General features: G+C 39.9%; 1 protein-coding gene across 3 annotated transcripts; it reads right to left on the bottom strand.

Annotated features, from left to right (window-relative positions):
- Positions 1-325: 325 nt before the first annotated feature.
- khdc4 (KH domain containing 4, pre-mRNA splicing factor) lies at positions 326-18597 on the bottom strand. Of its 3 annotated transcripts, none has more exons than XM_072460047.1 (14): positions 18497-18597; positions 17723-17903; positions 14796-14924; positions 14635-14714; positions 14512-14564; positions 14248-14423; positions 13098-13309; positions 12123-12183; positions 11899-11956; positions 7723-7991; positions 6410-6553; positions 3706-3815; positions 3539-3627; positions 326-2004 (listed from the first exon to the last, which is right to left on the bottom strand). In XM_072460047.1, the coding sequence occupies exons 1-14, from the start codon at positions 18520-18522 to the stop codon at positions 1772-1774; spliced, it is 1821 nt and encodes a 606-aa protein (XP_072316148.1). In that variant the 5' UTR covers positions 18523-18597; the 3' UTR covers positions 326-1771. The 3 variants fall into 3 exon arrangements, 2 of the variants coding, with proteins under 2 accessions (XP_072316148.1, XP_072316150.1); XR_011929030.1 differs by having other exon boundaries at positions 1767-2004; positions 3706-3787; XM_072460049.1 differs by lacking the exon at positions 326-2004 and having other exon boundaries at positions 3517-3627; positions 3706-3787.
- Positions 18598-25439: the final 6842 nt, after the last annotated feature.

The following is a 25439-nucleotide window of genomic DNA, read 5'->3' on the forward strand; positions in this document are numbered from 1 at the left end:
ATTAAAATGTATATTATAAGCTATTTGTTATTTTTTACTCAAGTGCCGTGTCTCACCTTAAATAAACACATAAATACATGTAATTATGACCAGTAAATTCCAATAAAATAGTGCTGCTATGGCTTGTTAAGAGGACTTTTGACACATTTGGACACCGTTGTGAACCGACATCTAAATCAGAACAAATATACTTTTTTTGTGTGCAGAGGAAACCATTTGATCAACAAAGACGTCAAAAACATGAACATTTAAATGTGTGTTAACACGTGCCACGTTCCAGTCCCACACACACCGACGAGAAAAAAACACACGCACACTCACAAAACAGCAATAAATTATGTTTAATTTGTAAAAAGCATTACACGAATAAGCTTTGCTACATGTCGTCCGTAGTGAATAGCAAAGGGAAGTTTATCCATGACAAAAGGCAAAATCCTAGGAACAACTTAATCTCTTTTTAGTTTAAACTCTTGGCCAAAAAAATCAGATGTGGCAATTTCTTTATACAAGATATTAAAGTGTTCAAAAATAATCCTCTGACTATATTCAAACGGCCCGATAAAGGGCAGAAATACTGACCATTGGCTCAGATTAAATGTTCAAAAAGAGCACTACTTGGCCATCCACCGCTTGGTTCCAGAAGTACATTTTGCATTCATTTTTACTTCAGGCTTTCAGAAAAAAAATCATAATTTAACTTTAAAAACTGTTTCTGAACTTTATTAAAACATGATGCAGAATTTTAACTTTTAACTAAGTGTTTTAAGTTATTGTGAGAGGAAAAACGTTCAGATCATTCGCGATTGTTGGCGCCACGACACAAACGACAGCAAAATCCTTCACTGAAACGTAATTATCTTGTCACTTAAACAGCCTGGTAAAAAAACAAAACACTTGACATGTAGTTCGACCTTTTTGGTGAACAGACTGGACCGTATATGCGCACGGACAACTGTTTGGTGTGGTAAATATGGCGGCTGTGGCTAAACACGTGCGACTTTTTAGCACGTTTCTGACAACGAAAAGAGATATATTCTAACAAGAAGAGCGTGGGGCTGAAGAGCGCGGTCACGACTTCAGAAAAAAGACGTTTTTAACAGTGGGAAAACACGACCCACACATTGAGTTCAATCCGACAGCGACACGGAAATTAAGTTAAGATTGCTGTTAAAAGTAGTAAAGTAGATCAGGGGTCCCCAACCACCAGCCGGTATTATTATTCATGTTTAATCATCTTGTTTTACCATAAACATATAGGGCAAAGTAATCTAACAAACAGCAAACATAAGTAAAACTCTATTTTTGAAGTTATAGAAGGGTTTGTTCACATGTTACGCTGCCGTTACTGGCTCTGCCCCTTCAAACGGTCCGCGAAAAACTATTTAATTGGGAGGAAAAAGGTCGGGGATGATCAAATAATACACGCTCAGTAATCAGGATACTGCCTTTTACATCGCCACGGTAAACGCCACAGTAAACCAGAGCATCACAGCGAGAGTAACCCGGGTTCTCATAAACGGGGCGCTGACATAACCGGGATTCTGTATTTACATTTTGTAGTTCTTCTTACTATTGTGACCTGAATGAGCACGATTAGCGATTAACCGGATAATCGTGGCGTCCCTTGTGCCCTTAAACCTACACTCTTCATTTTCCTCCAACCCTGTGGCACAAAACGAATGAGAAAACGTACTTCCGGAACCACGGCGGAACCGCGACGCGACCGGTGCCGACGGAGCTCCGAGCGCAAAAGGGTTAAGTGCGGAGGTTCTTACGGAGCCATCCAAAAGGGCATGGCTGGCTGCTGTGGCTGTGTTTTGGGGCGCGGGGGCGGAGGGGGAGGACAGCGGAAGCCGTGTGCCAGCCCGGGCGAGGTAGAGGGGCAGGAGAAGCCGCCGAAGGTCCCGGGCACCGAGGCTTTGGAGCCGGAGTGGTCCTCCTCCTCGTCGGACGAGTCGCCGGCGTACGCCACCAAACCTGTTCTCGTTCTCTTCACGCTCGACTCTGGGGGAACAAGGGACAAAAAGAGAAGAGAGAAGGGGGGAGACAGAAAGGGAAAGAGACAGAACATACAAAACCAAAACATTGCAACATGTTTCAAGATGTAAAAAATATAAGGAGATGTAAAAAAAAAAAAAAACATAATAGTTAGTTAGTTAGGATGGAGGGCCCGGTCAAAAGGCGGGTTGGTGCCACGTCCAATGGATTTGGCAGGACGATGTCAGAGGACGTCGCCCCCCCAACGGCAGCGTCCGGGATCGAAAGAGTGACATGAAAGAGAAGAAAAACACAAAGAAAGAGAGAAAACACAAAAACAGGAGAAGTTTTTATTAGTGGTGATATAAGCGGAGCGGAGCAGTGTCACCTGGAAGGGAAAAACATTCAGATCTAAGGCCGCGCTGTCCCCAGCCTTTGCTTTGTCATATTCACGGCGCCGCGAGTTTGCTGAATGTCTCCGCCCACTCTTCACTCCCGTTTGACGCCCGTCTAATAAACCTACGAGCCAAAAGAGCTTTAAAATATTTTCAATGGACTTAAAACAGAGGCTGCGTTCACACTTGTTCTGGTTTGGGCCCAGTTTAGACCTAGTTTAGACCCAGTTTAGACCCAGTTTAGACCCAGTTTAGACCCAGTTTAGACCCAGTTTAGACCCAGTTTAGACCCAGTTTAGACCCAGTTTAGGCCCAGTTTAGACCCAATTTAGGCCCGGTTTAGGCCCTGTTTAGGCATGGATTGAGCCTGGTTTGGGCATGATTTTGGCATAGTTTAGTCCAGGTTTGGCATGGGACAATATTGAAATTTTGTGACACAATAATCATTGCCAAATTAAATGTGATCAATGATAATATCATGCAAATAGGATGAATGTAGCGTTTTTCAGCTTTTTTGACTCAAAACACACTTTATTTGATACAATTCCATCCACGGCACAAAATCTATTAAAATATTACCAAATCAAACCTTTAAGAAAAAAAGTAAACAGTAATGAAACAAATATTGTCAATGCCACTGTGTCTGGTTCTTTATATTTGGCATGGTGATTGTTTGGCATCTTTTGTGGCACTTAAGTTTGTTCAGGAGTTTGTTCCAAGAGGATGAACGATTCAATTAAATGCATGCGAAAATCCTTAAACTCAATTAATTACTGTGAAGTGTGTGTGAATGAATTGAAACTATGATCTCACATCGTGGATAAGTTGATTTTTTTACCTGCTCAATCTGGCAGTAAAATGGTGATTATTTATTATTAAGGATATTACACTTTATTGCCCCATCTCTACTTCAGGTTTAGTTCAGGTTTAGTTTGGATGTAGCGAGTGCAGCAGATGTGAACGCAGCCAAAGAGCCAGAGGTTTCTAGTGGCAGCAGCGGATTTTACGCAGAATCGACTGTAAAAAAAAAAAAAAGGCTTTACACATTATGAATGCTAATTGGTAAAACTGATGTTAAAACTGTTTTGAGAGCCCAGAATCAACCTAAATCAGTAGTTTGAGATGAATACCCTGTTGGATGTTTAACTTCGAGAATGACCCCTTACCCATGTGGCCTTGGGCGGCGGGTTGCTCGTCCAGCCTGGGTCGGACCACGTTCACGGGCAGCAGCAGCGGAGGAGGCATGAGCTGCCGACTGGAGAACAAACACAGCAAAAAGGAAATAAACACGGCGACGCGGCACCATGACAACTACACGCCCAGGCGCTCGTACCTGTCCCTCTCCCCCGACGGGCCGGAGGGACTCGGAGGTGGGGGTCCTGCGGCCTCCGGGGTGCCCACTGTGAAGCCTGCACCTAAATTAGTCATATGAATGGGTCCATGCTATGAGCAGAAAAACACACAAGTGCCATTAGCAGACGTCCTGAGCTAAGCCCTGTCCTACCAGTCCAACTACAGCACCAGAGCCACAAACCTGACTCCAGAGACTAAACACTGACACGTTTTGCTCTGGTTTGTGGTTCAGATCTCTGTCATTACTGGGCTTCGTCAACATGCGACAACAACGGGCACAAACTTAAAAACCTAAAAAATCCTGTCGAGTGGTGCCATTATTCAACCCCCGAAGACGTGATTGTCATCGGACGAAAAGGACTTTTGGAGCCATTTCCCGAGAAATAGTGACATGTTTCAGCAATTGTGGATCATAAGTTTGAGTGTTTCTTTCACAAACAGGACAAACCAGTGAAATTATGACATCTGCCAAACCTAGATCGTGAACGCAAACTATTAAATAACTGTTAGCCCTGAACACGTGTATACTGTCATACCCATGTACAATACTGACTTAATCATGTGCAATACTGACTTAATCATGTGCGACTTAATCATGTGCAATACTGACTTAAAGGCGGTATGGCCGATTTTTCGGCGATTTGAGAACTCAGGCGGAAGTGCGCATGCGCACTCCCCCGTGTGGACTGATACAACACGCACGTGCGTTTGTTTATTAGCGCAACGGAGCGCATCACATCTCTCGTCTCCCGTAGATTTCTGTCCACTTCTGCGTCAGCTCGAACTGTCATTCTCCGTCTTCATTTTGCCCCGTACACTGAGGGAACTATATTATGATAGATCCATGCGCTTAAGCACGCGGAAACGTGGGGACGAGCCTGACGCGGCTGCAGGTGAGCGGTAGGTGCATTTTATGATTGATACGTGGCAGGACAAATGATTTATCCACGCCACGAGGTAATATGATAAAAAAAAATACCACGTCCATACCACCTTTAATCATGTGCAATACTGACTTAATCATGTGCAATACTGACATAATCATGTGCAATACTGACATAATCATGTGCAATGCTGTCATACCCATGTGCAATACTGACATAATCATGTGCAATACTGACTTAATCATGTGCAATACTGACTTAATCAAGTGCAATATAATCATGTGCAATACTGACTTAATCATGTGCAATACTGACTTAATCATGTGCAATACTGACATAATCATGTGCAATACTGACTTAATCATGTGCGACTTAATCATGTGCAATACTGACTTAATCATGTGCAATACTGACTTAATCATGTGCAATACTGACTTAATCATGTGCGACTTAATCATGTGCAATACTGACTTAATCATGTGCAATACTGACTTAATCATGTGCAATACTGACTTAATCATGTGCAATACTGACTTAATCATGTGCAATACTGACATAATCATGTGCAATACTGTCATACCCATGTGCAATACTGACATAATCATGTGCAATACTGACTTAATCATGTGCAATACTGACTTAATCAAGTGCAATACTGACATAATCATGTGCAATACTGACATAATCATGTGCAATACTGACTTAAACATGTGCAATACTGCCTTAATCGTGTGAAATACTGACTTAATCATGTGCGACTTAATCATGTGCAATACTGACTTAATCATGTGCAATACTGACTTAATCATGTGCAATACTGACTTAATCATGTGCAATACTGACATAATCATGTGCAATACTGTCATACCCATGTGCAATACTGACATAATCATGTGCAATACTGACTTAATCATGTGCAATAATGACTTAATCAAGTGCAATACTGACATAATCATGTGCAATACTGACATAATCATGTGCAATACTGACATAATCATGTGCAATACTGACTTAATCATGTGCAATACTGACTTAATCATGTGCGACTTAATCATGTGCAATACTGACTTAATCATGTGCAATACTGACTTAATCATGTGAAATACTGACTTAATCATGTGCAATACTGACTTAATCATGTGCAATACTGACTTAATCGTGTGAAATACTGACTTAATCATGTGCAATACTGTCATACCCATGTGCAATACTGACATAATCATGTGCAATACTGACTTAATCATGTGCAATACTGACTGATAATTGCTGTAAATAAGAGCGTTTACTTTTGGCACTATTATTATTTTTGTCTTATTTTATTATTTTTTTTATTATTTTTATTTGTATTAATTATTTATATTTTATTTTATTTTTATTGTCTCTATTCCTTATTAAGAAAATGCAAGGTTTTGTTTATAAGAGTTTTTCTATTAAGAGTGTTTTTTTTCTTCCTATAAGTTTTCTGTTCTTTTATGTCTGTATCTACTTGCATTGCAACACCGAAATTTCCCCATTGCGTGGACAAATAAAGGCTTATCTTATCTTAACTGATTATCTGTGCAATATAGGTTTTAACCCAAAGACCACACAGTTCATTTTCGTTTTGAGGTCCTCAATCTGCATTTTTACCTCAAAGTTGGTTAAAAAAACGAATCAACGACAAGCACAACTGCAGTTTCTGCCCGACAGAGGCGTAAAGGGCATTAGTAGGAGGAGTTAATACAATGGGTACAACCTGCGATCACAAATCTAGTCGTTAGTACTTGTGACGAGTAAAAATCCACAACGTTAAATAGCCACCTGATATCCCAGGAGTCCGCGGTCCCTCTCGTCCGGGACCTCCTCTGTGAAGCGTCGTTTCAGCGGCGCGATGGCCTGGGCCGAGAGCACTGCGGGTTTGGGCGTCGCCAGGGCCGCTGGGGCAAAGGTGACGGAGGGAAGAGTCTGCGGAGGGAGAGAAAACACAATGTGACGACGGGAGAACAGTTCCTCCCATTACGTGAGCCTCATAACATGCGTCACTTTTCAAGGATTTCATGGTAAAGTAGAAAAAAAAAAGCAGCTTACTCTTATCACTTTTGGCTGTAAAAAACTTTCTGATTGGCCGAGGATGGAGCCAGTGAGAGCTGTAGACGCCGCACGGTTTGGAAAGTAGAACAAAGAGCTAATTTTGGCCGAAAAAAATGAATCAGGCCATTTACGCTCAGAGGCCGTCCATGTGTAACTTTATTAATTTATTCATATGGATAAAACTATTAAAATAACAGACTGAACGCACATTTTCAACCCCGGTCCAAATAGTCATAAATGCTTTATTAAATGTGATTAGAATACAGAGCAAAGCAGCATTATCATGTGTTCAATACTGATGTTTTCCCATGTTCATTATTTGTGACGTTTCAGTTTAGATTGTAACTTGGACGTAACAATGTGGTCAATTGTGACATTATTCATCAGGTTTAAATCTGCTGCCGAGAGAGGATCAATAACTGCTCCGGCCTCAGTCAGTGACGTAACTCTGGCGTGTTTAAGCAGAGTGGAGGTAATCTCGTGAGATCAAAGCAACGGTAGCCGCATTCATGGACTACAAAGCCTCAATGTATGATGGGAAATGAAGTGCTGCGAACGCTTGAGGGAGCGGTAGAGCGAGGGCTGATGGAGCCTCTTTTCTCCTCTGCTTTAACAGCATCACAGCTGAGACAAAGCCTGGACAGTCTAAATAACATGATAAATATATGTCATTTATAATATAGATATAGAATTTAGATTTAGATCAAGCGTGAAAAGTCTGGTGATAATATTCATGTGAAAATCTGTGGTGTTTGGGGAAAACAGAAATGCATTCACAAAGTTTGATGTAGTTTTATTCAGTACAACACTACAAATGAACAGGAGAGCTGCGCTTCCATGGCGACGCTGCGTGGAGCGTTCGACTCCATTCCAGGCTTTTTTTGTTCAGCTCCTGCGGCCGCCTGATCTCGCCGAACAATCCAGGCGAGGGATTTTGCGCCGCTTTAAAAAGTTTGTGCTGACTGCAGCGCTCGCAAATGTCACACTCCGAGACCCAGCTAATAATAATATCCATAGTTCGGTAAGAGGCAGCTGTGGCTCACCTGTGGTATCGTTCCCGGGGGCGGGACGGACATAGAGGTGGGCACAGAGAGAGGCGCGGGAGCGGAGAGGAACGGGGGGCCCACGGCCGGAGCGGGGTTGATGTGGGGGGGCACAGTGTACAGGGAGGGCCCGGGCGGAGGCGGAGGCTGAGGCTGAGGCGGCGGCTGAGGGGCGGCGACGGGCAGAGCGTAGCCCGGAGGGTACACGCCCGGGGGGTAGTACGGGGGCTGCGGGGGCATCCCATTGACCACTGAGGGAGGGGTGAAGCCTGCGGGGCGACATGAGAGAGGGAACTGAGAACTGAGAACTGAGAGAGACAGAGAAGAAACTGAGAACTGAGACAGACAGAGAAGGAACTGAGAACTGAGACAGACAGAGACACAAGAGAACTGAGACAGAGAGGGCACTGAGAACTGAGCACTAAGAACTGAGACAAACAGGGAGGGAACTGAGAAGTGAGCACTGAGAACTGAGACAAACAGAGAGGGAACTGAGAACTGAGACAGACAGAGACACAAGAGAACTGAACACTGAGAACTGAGACAAACAGATACAAAAGAGAACTGAGAACTGAGACAAACAGAGAACTGAGAACTGAGACAAACAGAGAGTAAGAACTGAGACAAACAGAGTAAGAACTAAGAACTGAGACAAATAGAGAGTAAGAACTGAGACAAACAGAGACAAAAGAGAACTGAGACAAACAGAGTAAGAACTGAGACAAACAGAGAGTAAGAACTGAGAAAAACAGAGAGGGAACTGAGACAGAGAGGGTACTGAGAACTGAAAACTGAGCACTGAGAACTGAGACAAACAGAGAGGGAACTGAGAACTGAGACAGAGAGGGCACTGAGAACTGAGCACTGAGAACTGAGAAAAGCAGATACAAAAGAGAACTGAGAACTGAGACAAACAGAGTAAGAACTGAGACAAATAGAGGGTAAGAACTGAGACAAACAGACAAAAGAGAACTGAGACAAACAGAGTAAGAACTGAGACAAACAGAGTAAGAACTGAGACAAACAGAGTAAGAACTGAGACAAACAGAGAGTAAGAACTGAGACAAACAGAGTAAGAACTAAGAACTGAGACAAACAGAGTGAGAACTGAGACAAACAGTGAGAACTGAGACAAACAGAATGAGAACTGAGACAAACAAAGTGAGAACTGAGACAAACAGAGTAAGAACTAAGAACTGAGACAAATAGTGAGTAAGAACTGAGACACACAGTAAGAACTGAAACAAAGAGTAAGAACTGAGACAAACAAGAGAGTAAGAACTGAGACAAACAGAGTAAGAACTAAGAACTGAGACAAATAGATAGTAAGAACTGAGACAAACAGAGTGAGAACTGAGACAGAGTGAGAACTGAGACAAACAGAGAGTAAGAACTGAGACAAACAGAGTAAGAACTAAGAACTGAGACAAATAGAGAGTAAGAACTGAGACAAACAGAGACAAAAGAGAACTGAGACAAACAGAGTAAGAACTGAGACAAACAGAGAGTAAGAACTGAGAAAAACAGAGAGGGAACTGAGACAGAGAGGGTACTGAGAACTGAAAACTGAGCACTGAGAACTGAGACAAACAGAGAGGGAACTGAGAACTGAGACAGAGAGGGCACTGAGAACTGAGCACTGAGAACTGAGAAAAGCAGATACAAAAGAGAACTGAGAACTGAGACAAACAGAGTAAGAACTGAGACAAATAGAGGGTAAGAACTGAGACAAACAGACAAAAGAGAACTGAGACAAACAGAGTAAGAACTGAGACAAACAGAGTAAGAACTGAGACAAACAGAGTAAGAACTGAGACAAACAGAGAGTAAGAACTGAGACAAACAGAGTAAGAACTAAGAACTGAGACAAACAGAGTGAGAACTGAGACAAACAGTGAGAACTGAGACAAACAGAATGAGAACTGAGACAAACAAAGTGAGAACTGAGACAAACAGAGTAAGAACTAAGAACTGAGACAAATAGTGAGTAAGAACTGAGACACACAGTAAGAACTGAAACAAAGAGTAAGAACTGAGACAAACAAGAGAGTAAGAACTGAGACAAACAGAGTAAGAACTAAGAACTGAGACAAATAGATAGTAAGAACTGAGACAAACAGAGTGAGAACTGAGACAGAGTGAGAACTGAGACAAACAAGAGAGTAAGAACTGAGACAAACAGAGTAAGAACTAAGAACTGAGACAAATAGATAGTAAGAACTGAGACAAACAGAGACAAAAGAGAACTGAGACAAACAGAGTAAGAACTGAGACAAACAGAGAGTAAGAACTGAGAAAAACAGAGAGGGAACTGAGACAGAGAGGGTACTGAGAACTGAAAACTGAGCACTGAGAACTGAGACAAACAGAGAGGGAACTGAGAACTGAGACAGAGAGGGCACTGAGAACTGAGCACTGAGAACTGAGAAAAGCAGATACAAAAGAGAACTGAGAACTGAGACAAACAGAGTAAGAACTGAGACAAATAGAGGGTAAGAACTGAGACAAACAGACAAAAGAGAACTGAGACAAACAGAGTAAGAACTGAGACAAACAGAGTAAGAACTGAGACAAACAGAGTAAGAACTGAGACAAACAGAGAGTAAGAACTGAGACAAACAGAGTAAGAACTAAGAACTGAGACAAACAGAGTGAGAACTGAGACAAACAGTGAGAACTGAGACAAACAGAATGAGAACTGAGACAAACAAAGTGAGAACTGAGACAAACAGAGTAAGAACTAAGAACTGAGACAAATAGTGAGTAAGAACTGAGACACACAGTAAGAACTGAAACAAAGAGTAAGAACTGAGACAAACAAGAGAGTAAGAACTGAGACAAACAGAGTAAGAACTAAGAACTGAGACAAATAGATAGTAAGAACTGAGACAAACAGAGTGAGAACTGAGACAGAGTGAGAACTGAGACAAACAGAGAGTAAGAACTGAGACAAACAGAGTAAGAACTAAGAACTGAGACAAATAGAGAGTAAGAACTGAGACAAACAGAGACAAAAGAGAACTGAGACAAACAGAGTAAGAACTGAGACAAACAGAGAGTAAGAACTGAGAAAAACAGAGAGGGAACTGAGACAGAGAGGGTACTGAGAACTGAAAACTGAGCACTGAGAACTGAGACAAACAGAGAGGGAACTGAGAACTGAGACAGAGAGGGCACTGAGAACTGAGCACTGAGAACTGAGAAAAGCAGATACAAAAGAGAACTGAGAACTGAGACAAACAGAGTAAGAACTGAGACAAATAGAGGGTAAGAACTGAGACAAACAGACAAAAGAGAACTGAGACAAACAGAGTAAGAACTGAGACAAACAGAGTAAGAACTGAGACAAACAGAGTAAGAACTGAGACAAACAGAGAGTAAGAACTGAGACAAACAGAGTAAGAACTAAGAACTGAGACAAACAGTGAGAACTGAGACAAACAGAATGAGAACTGAGACAAACAAAGTGAGAACTGAGACAAACAGAGTAAGAACTAAGAACTGAGACAAATAGTGAGTAAGAACTGAGACACACAGTAAGAACTGAAACAAAGAGTAAGAACTGAGACAAACAAGAGAGTAAGAACTGAGACAAACAGAGTAAGAACTAAGAACTGAGACAAATAGATAGTAAGAACTGAGACAAACAGAGTGAGAACTGAGACAGAGTGAGAACTGAGACAAACAAGAGAGTAAGAACTGAGACAAACAGAGTAAGAACTAAGAACTGAGACAAATAGATAGTAAGAACTGAGACAAACAGAGAGTAAGAACTGAGACAAACAGAGAGTAAGAACTGAGACAAATAGGGTGAGAACTGAGACAAACAGAGAGTGCACTGAGAATTCATAGACAAAAAGTCGAATTTTGGGTAGGTCCGAGTTATAAATACATCACATCAAAATAAAAATATCCCAAAAAAAGTCTGTGCTATAGGAGCTGAAATAAAATACAATTCAGCTCAGAAATGGCATAAAAGGTTTTTAACTAAAAGGGCACTAAAAGTCCTGTTCAAAAATAGCTTATGTTATCTGTTCCAATGGCTCTACAATGACTGTGTTTTCCACCTTTGATGTCGCCTTCACATTTACACACATTTAAATTAGGACTTAACCGGGCCTAAACCAGGAACTAAACCAGATCAAACCGGCTCAAAGCAGGACATGGTTAGTGTACCTTGCACTGGAATCATCGTGTTCATTTGGCTGAGGAAGCGGGAATATTCTGCATGAACCTGGAAAAAACAAAAAGTGGCACATATTTATCAATCACGTGATCAAAGTCGTGTCCAAATGATACAGGAGTTTGGTTCACACAAAAACGATGTGGCAAGTTTAGGAGTGTTTTTAGCGGCTGTGTGGTGTGGTAAGTCAAACAAACATGACGGAGCGTTTACTCACTGTCTGGAGGAGATTCTCACACAGGGTTTTGGCCGCGGCGAGTCCCTCTGGTTTAGAATGACTGATGAAACACATGAAACAGGACGACAAAGTCAAGTCACATTCACAACACGCTCTCATGTGGGTGATTTCCTTTGGGTGCAGAAGAAGCAGACAAGTGTGAGCGCCGAGATTATTTTTAAAAAAGTATAATTTCAGTCACAATGTTTATGTTCTGTGAAAACTGAACGATTAAATGTGGCTTGTTACTCTATTTTGAACAGTTTAAAATGGAAGAAGAAAAGTGAAAAGGATAAAAGGAAAACCAAGTCTATCATTTTTAAATAAAATAAATAAAAAATAAAATAAATAATAATAATAAAAATAAAATGAATAAAAAATAATTTAATTAATTAATTAATTAAAATAAAGGCATTTTAGAAGTCTACATTTACCACATCATTTAAAATAAAATAAAGAAAATTCAGTTTGTCAGCCTTCACAATACATCTAACATTATAGCGTCCCATTGAAAACAAATCAGAAATCCAACTAAATAACCACAAACAAATTGCAAATATTAAATGTGATTGCATAGATATTTGATGTAGAATATCTATGGCAATCACATTTAATAACAATTAATTAACATCTGGTTCCACTGTGTTGTTTGTGCGTTTAGAAAAAGATAAATATTTGCACATTTTTAAAAACTTATCTCCACGTACATTTCAAACACGTGCCATCTGCTTTAAAAGGTAAGGCCATAATCCCCCTTTCTCCTTTAGAATATATTCAGAATGTTAAAGAATTCAAGTTGTTTCACAGTTATTCACAGTCAAAGCCGTTTAAATGTTACTAGTTCAATTAAGTTCAAACAATAGACTGGTGCGTTCTCTAAATGTGACTTTGTATACAGTTTGTAGGGCTCTTTTTTTGTTTCAGGGTGGTACAGAGACCCCCAAAAGCGCGTACAGCACTAAGATTTCTCCTCACCTGATATAGATGTACATGGGTTCAAACGCCTCTCGCCCTGACGCCGGCTCCAAACACCCGGAGCCTTTCCCCCGGAGGAAGACTTTGGCTCCGGTCTCGGCCTGAATGTGCTGCAGGTACGAGCAGCCGGGGCCCTCCACGCGCTCCTTCGCCACGAACCCGGGGGCCGCCTGATCGAGCCCCACGAACAGCTTATCCTGAACAAAATGCAACTGGACAGAGAAAACAAGAGACAATAATGCAACACAAGTTATCATTTTAAAGATGACATATTCAGCTTTTTTCACATATTTAGCAACAAACTGCAACATACATAGATCTGTAGTTTACATGTTGTTCATTGTAAACCTTAATATTGATTAAAAATATCTTAAAATAGAAGCAAGTGCATTGATTTCCTGCTCAAAACTGCAGAACTGAGAAGCGACACGTACTTGTTTTTATTGTTGGAAAAAGGCTACATAATATGTTTTAACCCTACTGCACAGCTGGAATTAGACTTTTTAAAAAAATAATTACAAGTAAATCCAAATAAGTGGGCGGGTGCAGAGCCAAAAGTGAAGATGAACATGATGTGATTTCAATGGAGAAACTGGGATTAACCTCAGAATATCACAAAATATGAAAAAAGAAATGTTGCTGATTTTGTCAAATAGAAATCACCAGAGCCCGGTTTAAAGACATTTACAATTGTACAGTTTTTCTGCACTATAGGGCGCATCAAGCAAAACAAAACATGTACCACACAAAATCGCTTCAAGGTCAGTAAACACAACCAGAATGAGTCCAAATATACGGCGCACTGGATTATAAGGCGCACTGTCGTTTTTTTGAGAAAATTAAAAGGCTTTTAAGTGCGCCTTATAGTGCAGAAAATACGGTACATATATTACATAATGTTGTGAAGCTCAGCACTTTTTCAATCCTTTTTACATCTAAAGCACCAAAAAACAATTACCGTGACCATTTTAGAAGCAAATTTAAGTATTTTTTTGTTCAATATATAGCTGTTCAATAAAAGCCGTAACTATCAGCACTCCAGGACAACACAGGATTACTCAAACACGCACAAATAAATCGGAATACAACAGAATAATCTAATAACCGCACTGTAACGTGGTTAGAAAGCTCAGAAAAGTGGATTCCTTACCCCCGTCTGCGGGTTGGGTTTGTGATGAGCGCCGGGCGTCATGGAGGGAGGAGTGTGCTGGTGGTAAACCGTCACCGTGGCGCCGCTTTGCGAAAACGACGACGGCGACGGCGACGGCGCGGTGGCCGCTTTCACCACGCCGTTCGTGATGATCTCTTTGATTCTGTTCACGGCCCCTGCGTGACAGACGTTACAAACCATTCCGTAAATTGATTTGAATCGTCGATCGTGAGGGCAAAACGTATTTATTAATGATTTACTCACGGTCTACGAGCTCCCGCGTCTGAGCTTGAACGTGTAGATAAAGAGGTCGGTCTCTGGTGGAGCAAACACAATTCTGTAAGCGAGACCCTTTTTCGACAACTCATAACGAAGCGTTTTAATTACCCCGGAGGTGCTTTCGATTTCTCCTCCGCCGCCATGTAGCGCCCGCGGGTTGAAACTGCGGCGCCGCTGACTTTGCTGATCTAAAAAGCACACGGACGATGGACATGTGGAAGCGTGAATGAGTCTGAACGTGCAGCGACGGCCCTCGGCGAGGCACAAACCTCGTCCTGCGTTTGTCCTCGAGTCAGGAGGTTTCTGCAGGCGATGGGAACGTCGTTGATCTCCACTTCTGCCACCACCAGGTCGTCTTTGGCTTTGGAGAGCGACTGAGGTTTAGTGACGCCTAGAATCTGAGAGAAAACATGTGTGTTATGAGAGATAAACAGAATATCGTAATGTTTTGGAGATAAATAAGAACATTATGGATTATCTAATAAAAATATTCAACTGTAAGTCAAAAAGAGACAAACATCTAATGCATGTCCAATCTGTAGCCTGACAAACGCAGCCCTCAGGCATTCAGGCTTTCCAAATGCCAATAATAGAATGATCAACTGTAGCTGTCCTAATAACACCAGCCACTTTAATACCACATTAATACCACATTAATACAACATTAATAACACCAGCCACTTTAATACCACATTAATACCATATTAATACCACCACATTAATACAACATTAATAACACCTGCCACTTTAATACCACATTAATAACACCGGCCACTTCAATAACACTGTATTACCACTTTAATGCCACATTAATGCCACATTAATAACACCAGCCACTTTAATACCACATTAATAACACCTGCCACTTCAATAACACTGTAATACCACTTTAATACCACATTAATAACACCAGCCACTTTAATACCACATTAATAACACCTGCCACTTCAATAACACTGTAATACCACTTTAATACCACATTAATAACACCAGCCACTTTAATACCACATTAATAACATCTGCCACTTTAATACCACATTAATAACACCAGCCACTTTAATACCACATTAATAACACCAGCCACTTTAATACCACATTAATAACACCTGCCACTTTAATAACACCAACCACCTTAATAACACCTTAATAAACCTTAATAAAACCTGTCAGCTTAATAACACCTGCCACCCTAATAACACCTGCCACCTTAATAACACCTGCCACCTTAATAACACCTGCCACCTTAATAACACCTGCCACTTTAATAAACCTTAATAACACCTGCCACCTTAACACCAGCCACTTCAATAACACTTTAAAAACACCTGTCACCTTAACACCTGTCACTTTAATGACACCTTAATAACACCTGCCTCTTTAATAACACCTGTTACCTTAATAACACCTGTCACTTTAATAACACCTGTCACTTTAATAACACCTGTCACCTTAATAACACCTGTCACTTTAATAACACCTGCCACCTTAATAACACCTGTCACCTTAATAACACCTGCCACTTTAATAAACCTTAATAAACCTTAATAACACCTGCCACCTTAACACCAGCCACTTCAATAACACTTTAATAACACCTGTCACCTTAACACCTGTCACTTTAATAACACCTTAATAACACCTGTCACTTTAATAACACCTTAATAACACCTGCCTCTTTAATAACACCTGTTACCTTAATAACACCTGTCACTTTAATAACACCTGCCACTTTAATAAACCTTAATAACACCTGCCTCTTTAATAACACCTGTTACCTTAATAACACCTGTCACTTTAATAACACCTGCCACCTTAATAACACCTGCCACTTTAATAAACCTTAATAACACCTGTCACTTTAATAACACCTTAATAACACCTGCCTCTTTAATAACACCTGTTACCTTAATAACACCTGTCACTTTAATAACACCTGCCACCTTAATAACACCTGCCACTTTAATAAACCTTAATAACACCTGTCACTTTAATAACACCTTAATAACACCTGCCTCTTTAATAACACCTGTTACCTTAATAACACCTGTCACTTTAATAACACCTGCCACCTTAATAACACCTGCCACTTTAATAAACCTTAATAACACCTGCCACCTTAACACCAGCCACTTCAATAACACTTTAAAAACACCTGTCACCTTAACACCTGTCACTTTAATGACACCTTAATAACACCTGCCTCTTTAATAACACCTGTTACCTTAATAACACCTGTCACTTTAATAACACCTGTCACTTTAATAACACCTGTCACCTTAATAACACCTGTCACTTTAATAACACCTGCCACCTTAATAACACCTGTCACCTTAATAACACCTGCCACTTTAATAAACCTTAATAAACCTTAATAACACCTGCCACCTTAACACCAGCCACTTCAATAACACTTTAATAACACCTGTCACCTTAACACCTGTCACTTTAATAACACCTTAATAACACCTGTCACTTTAATAACACCTTAATAACACCTGCCTCTTTAATAACACCTGTTACCTTAATAACACCTGTCACTTTAATAACACCTGCCACTTTAATAAACCTTAATAACACCTGCCACCTTAACACCAGCCACTTTAATAACACTTTAATAACACCTGCCACTTTAATAACACCTGTCACCTTATCACCTGTCACTTTAACACCTTAATAACACCTGTCACTTTAATAACACCTTAATAACACCTGCCTCTTTAATAACACCTGTCATTTTAATAACACCCGTCACTTTAATAACACCTGTCACCTTAATAACACCTGTCACTTTGATAACACCTGTCACTTTAATAATGCATGTAAAAAATGCCTCACTTTGATCATTTATGTGAATAGATAATACTGTTCTGACCTTGTATCTAAATAATCTTTATTCTACATATTTTATTGTGAATGTCCTTGGCTCTCCATTTCTTTGTTTATAAAAGGTAAATAATGATGTACTAACAGTATATTTACAGACACATTTTGGCTCATTCCTGATGCAGTGTGTCATAATGATCTGAGAAGTTGATACGGACAATATTGATATATTCAGTATTGTACGGACAATACTGATATATTCAGTATTGTACGGACAATACTGATATATTCAGTATTGTCCGTATCACTCACTCCTGTGTATTACAGATACAAGTATCCACAGAGTAATATTTGGTCCTGAATGTATTCTTACCTTATCGGGCGGACCTGGAGTGTTGATCTGGGAAGGCTTGAGTTTGCCCTTTGCCACTAACATCGCGTTGATCTTTGCAGCTACAGCAGCCGCGGCGTCCAGAGCTCCAGACGGGGCCTCGCTCTCCCCGAGCCCTCCAGGACCAGGACCAGGACCCGGCTGGTCCCATTTACTCCGGCGCCTGAGGCGTAAACACAGCAGGAATTATGAACATGTGTACAATACGTTTAGGATATAATAGGGATGGGTATATTTCATTAGCAGCATAACTTACATTAAAACATTCACAATTGTATTCAAATGCAGTTCTGATCTGGTAAGATTGTACAATAAATCGCAATTGAATTTAAAAAAACAATGACAATCACAATGATCAAAAGCAAAGGCTGCAAATACCTATAATAGAACATCATCTGCAAAGAAAACATGTCCTGTTTTTAAATAGAGACATCTTGTTAGCATGTCATTTAGACTTGCAGCTTTATGTCTTTATGCTAATGCTGCTGAAGTTGTTTACAAAGTGCATTCTGAACTGAAGCCTACATTTTAAACATATCGTAAATCTAATCACAATGTTTATCAGAGAAATCGCAATTAACTGGTTCTCCCTGAAATGGTGCATTCCTATCTCTCCTTTTAAACCAGCTAAATGACAGTAAACACAAGAAACAACACAAATATAGCTTTTTGCTAGTTAGCAAGCTGCAGTACGTCAAATACAACTAGAAAACGAGTCCAAACGTGACATTAAGAGTCAAATGTCTGTTCACTCACCCAGTGTGTTGCGACCCAAAGGACATAATAAAGTGCTGAGCTGTTTATCGGCCCTAAAACACACGATGTTTAGTTTAGTGGCTTTAGCTCGTGATGAACTGGCTCTGTCTGGATGTTGTGAATACGACACTAGAGCGAAATCACCATGGTAACCTATAATGACAGACGTCCAGTTCCAGCAGCCATGTTCAGACTGTAGAATTCTATAATAATGATAATATAATATATTGTAATATAATATAATAGATCCGTGAATTCTACTCAAGAATTTGGGCATAGGTTTTTTTCCTGAAACCGAGAGGCTACTTCCGGTTGCCTTAAAACTGCGGAGCTCCACTTCCTGCTTCTTTCATTTCTTATGGGGAATTACCGTGGATCTATTAACACTAAAGTAAACCAAAAAAAAAAAAAAAAAAAAAAGCTTTACTAGTAGAGAGCAGATGGATAATGACTGGCAGCGTGAATGTTACATACGATTAAAATATGTCAACGGAGGAAACCGTGTTTATAAAAAATACGTGTTTTTGTCTCAAAGTTCAGTTTGTCGTGTTATTTAAACATTATTCATTACATGTATTGCATGTTAGCATTAGCTCAGAGATAAAAACCATAGAGATAAAAACATTTACTTGTATAAACATATAGGTTCTCCCTGCTTGTGCTGCCTGTGATTATCCATCGGTCACGCTCCACTTTGAATTCATTATTATTGATTTCAGTTTAGCGAGACAATTGGGCTTTTCATTTGTACTCCATCTAATGCCATGTTCTTCCATATTCATGTGAAAAAACAGGATTAAAAAATGTTTAATTTGAAGTTGTTTATTGTAATATGATTGTAATTGTAACAAAGCTGAATACATGTTGCGTGTATCTGGTGTATAGCGCTCTGTTTTTTACATTACCTCGTCTTACAATCACAATATGGCTGTTGCTATTGCCACGGCAACAGAATCCACGAATGTATTTCTAGCTTTGTTCTTTACTGTGCAGCGTTTCCGTTTCCGGTGAAGCGTTTGGGCCAGTACGCTCCGCTTCCACCAGAGGGCGCCAAACCTGCAGCAGATCGACGTGTTGTTGTTTCAGGCGCTGTGAGTCGGACTTTTGTCATCCGTCTCACCCCAAAGAGACATCTTTTCACGCTAAAGAGATTAAATACATCATCACTTCATCCAAGGCAAGTACAAAACATAGACTAGTGTTTCTCTAACTCTTACAGCACGTGACTGGAGTGGGTTAGATCTACTTTTACCTGTTGAGTGTCATTTAAATGTTGTGAACTTGTTTTGATGTGCACTTTTGTACTCACAAAGCAAAGTCAACAAATAAAAACAACTTTGTCCAATAAGAATACAGCTGGACTTATGCTGTGACCAAGAATAACAACATAGTAAAAATTGTATTATATATATATATATATGTGTGTGTTTTCATGCCTGGATACCTTAAAACCTCAACTATTAAACAAATAACTACACACAACTGTTTATGTAATGCTCTTTTTACTGTTTTTAGGTCACTCTTTTAACCTTGGCCGTCAAACTGTTGTCGAATTGCCCTGTCAAAGTGGAAAAAGAGACATTCAACGTCACAGTTTGCGGTAAGTTTTATACAGTTTTATTTGTTTGTTGTTGTTTTTATTGATATTGTGTCCGTTCAAACCCCTGGTGGACGTCTAGGGTCCTCGGGCACTTTGGAGGCAGGTACTCTTGAGATGCTGGTATTTTGTTACTGACCCCACCACCGTCGCAGGCCTGTCCCACAGGTGCAGGTTTGCGGAAGGTGAGAACACGGGCCCCAGACTCAACCAGAGACCCAGGTTAAATAACTTATGTTTGCCTTTCAGGTGGAGGGCCGCTTCAGTCCAGCAGCTCCAGTCACTGATCATGTGAGAGAATACTGGACACACACATACTGTACACACAAATACTGTACACACAAATACTGTACACACACATACTACTGTACACACACATACTGTACACACACATACTACGGTACACACAAATACTGTACACACAAATACTGTACACACACATACTACTGTACACACACATACTGTACACACACATACTACGGTACACACAAATACTGTACACACACATACTGTACACACATACTGTACACACAAATACTGTACACACAAATACTGTACACACACATACTGTACACACACAAATACTGTACACACATACTGTACACACACATACTGTACACACACATACTGTACACACACATACTACTGTACACACAAATACTGTACACACACATACTGTCCACACGCAAATACTGTACACACACATAATACTGTACACACAAATACTGTACACACACATACTGTCCACACGCAAATACTGTACACACACATAATACTGTACACACAAATACTGTACACACACATACTGTACACACACATACTGTACACACACATACTTTACACACACATACTACTGTACACACACATACTGTACACACACATACTGTACACACACATACTGTCCACACACAAATACTGTACACACATACTGTACACACACATACTGTACACACACATACTGTCCACACACAAATACTGTACACACATACTGTACACACACATACTGTACACACAAATACTGTACACACATACTGTACACACACATACTGTACACACACATACTGTCCACACACAAATACTGTACACACATACTGTACACACAAATACTGTACACACATACTGTACACACACATACTGTACACACACATACTGTCCACACACAAATACTGTACACACATACTGTACACACACATACTGTCCACACACAAATACTGTACACACATACTGTACACACACATACTGTACACACACATACTTTACACACACATACTACTGTACACACACATACTGTACACACAAATACTGTACACACATACTGTACACACACATACTTTACACACACATACTACTGTACACACACATACTGTACACACAAATACTGTACACACATACTGTACACACACATACTTTACACACACATACTGTCCACACACAAATACTGTACACACATACTGTACACACACATACTGTACACACAAATACTGTACACACATACTGTACACACACATACTGTACACACAAATATTGTACACACATACTGTACACACACATACTTTACACACACATACTACTGTACACACAAATACTGTACACACACATACTGTACACACACATACTGTACACACACATACTGTCCACACACATACTGTACACACACAAATACTGTACACACATACTGTACACACACATACTGTACACACACATACTTTACACACACATACTACTGTACACACAAATACTGTACACACACATACTGTACACACATACTGTACACACACATACTGTACACACACAAATACTGTACACACATACTGTACACACACATACTGTCCACACACAAATACTGTACACACATACTGTACACACACATACTTTACACACACATACTACTGTACACACACATACTGTACACACACATACTACGGTACACACAAATACTGTACACACACATACTGTACACACAAATACTGTACACACATACTGTACACACACATACTGTCCACACACAAATACTGTACACACATACTGTACACACACATACTGTACACACACATACTTTACACACACATACTACTGTACACACACATACTGTACACACAAATACTGTACACACATACTTTACACACACATACTGTCCACACACAAATACTGTACACACATACTGTACACACACATACTGTACACACAAATACTGTACACACATACTGTACACACACATACTGTACACACAAATATTGTACACACATACTGTACACACACATACTTTACACACACATACTACTGTACACACAAATACTGTACACACACATACTGTACACACACATACTGTACACACACATACTGTCCACACACATACTGTACACACACATACTGTACACACACAAATACTGTACACACATACTGTACACACACATACTGTCCACACACAAATACTGTACACACATACTGTACACACACATACTGTACACACAAATACTGTACACACATACTGTACACACACATACTGTACACACACATACTGTCCACACACAAATACTGTACACACATACTGTACACACACATACTGTACACACAAATACTGTACACACATACTGTACACACACATACTGTCCACACACAAATACTGTACACACATACTGTACACACACATACTGTACACACAAATACTGTACACACATACTGTACACACACATACTGTCCACACACAAATACTGTACACACATACTGTACACACACATACTGTACACACACATACTTTACACACACATACTACTGTACACACACATACTGTACACACAAATACTGTACACACATACTGTACACACACATACTTTACACACACATACTGTCCACACACAAATACTGTACACACATACTGTACACACACATACTGTACACACAAATACTGTACACACATACTGTACACACACATACTGTACACACAAATATTGTACACACATACTGTACACACACATACTTTACACACACATACTACTGTACACACAAATACTGTACACACACATACTGTACACACACATACTGTACACACACATACTGTACACACACAAATACTGTACACACATACTGTACACACACATACTGTACACACACATACTTTACACACACATACTACTGTACACACAAATACTGTACACACACATACTGTACACACATACTGTACACACATACTGTACACACACATACTGTACACACATACTGTACACATACATACTGTACACACATACTGTACACACACAAATACTGTACACACATACTGTACACACACATACTGTCCACACACAAATACTGTACACACATACTGTACACACACATACTTTACACACACATACTACTGTACACACACATACTGTACACACACATACTACGGTACACACAAATACTGTACACACACATACTGTACACACATACTGTACACACATACTGTACACACACATACTGTACACACATACTGTACACATACATACTGTACACACACATACTGTACACATACATACTGTACACACATACTGGACACACACATACTGTACACAAATACTGTACACACATACTGTACACACACATACTGTACACACACAAATACTGTACACACACATACTGTACACACACATACTGTCCACACACATACTGTACACACACATACTGTACACACAAATACTGTACACACATACTGTACACACACAAATACTGTACACACACATACTGTACACACACATACTGTACACACAAATACTGTACACACATACTGTACACACACATACTGTACACACACATACTGTCCACACATACTGTACACACATACTGTACACACACATACTGTACACACAAATACTGTACACACATACTGTACACACACATACTGTCCACACACAAATACTGTACACACATACTGTACACACACATACTGTACACACAAATACTGTACACACATACTGTACACACACATACTGTCCACACACAAATACTGTACACACATACTGTACACACACATACTGTACACACACATACTTTACACACACATACTACTGTACACACACATACTGTACACACAAATACTGTACACACATACTGTACACACACATACTTTACACACACATACTGTCCACACACAAATACTGTACACACATACTGTACACACACATACTGTACACACAAATACTGTACACACATACTGTACACACACATACTGTACACACAAATATTGTACACACATACTGTACACACACATACTTTACACACACATACTACTGTACACACAAATACTGTACACACACATACTGTACACACACATACTGTACACACACATACTGTACACACACAAATACTGTACACACATACTGTACACACACATACTGTACACACACATACTTTACACACACATACTACTGTACACACACATACTGTACACACACATACTGTACACACATACTGTACACACACATACTGTACACACATACTGTACACATACATACTGTACACACATACTGTACACACACATACTGTACACACACAAATACTGTACACACATACTGTACACACACATACTGTCCACACACAAATACTGTACACACATACTGTACACACACATACTTTACACACACATACTACTGTACACACACATACTGTACACACACATACTACGGTACACACAAATACTGTACACACACATACTGTACACACATACTGTACACACACATACTGTACACACATACTGTACACATACATACTGTACACACATACTGGACACACACATACTGTACACAAATACTGTACACACATACTGTACACACACATACTGTACACACACAAATACTGTACACACACATACTGTACACACACATACTGTCCACACACATACTGTACACACACATACTGTACACACAAATACTGTACACACATACTGTACACACACAAATACTGTACACACACATACTGTACACACACATACTGTACACACATACTGTACACATACATACTGTACACACACATACTGTACACATACATACTGTACACACATACTGTACACACATACTGTACACACATACTGTACACACACATACTGTACATATACATACTGTACACACATACTGTACACACACATACTGTACATATACATACTGTACACACATACTGTACACACACATTCACACACAAACACTCAAAGATATGTATGTGTTTAGGGGGAGGGGCCAAAAGCTTGATTTCAACTTCAATCAACACTTTATTAGATTTGTTGGATTACATTTTGCAGACAGTGTTAATTCAAAAATATATATACAACCACACAAACAACAAATAAGACATTTTAAAAAGAGAAGCCTTGATGAA

This window comes from Eucyclogobius newberryi, unplaced genomic scaffold (assembly GCF_026437365.1).
Source record: "Eucyclogobius newberryi isolate DKJ021-1_F unplaced genomic scaffold, fEucNew1.0.hap1 SCAF_3, whole genome shotgun sequence".
Classification (NCBI taxonomy): domain Eukaryota; kingdom Metazoa; phylum Chordata; class Actinopteri; order Gobiiformes; family Gobiidae; genus Eucyclogobius; species Eucyclogobius newberryi.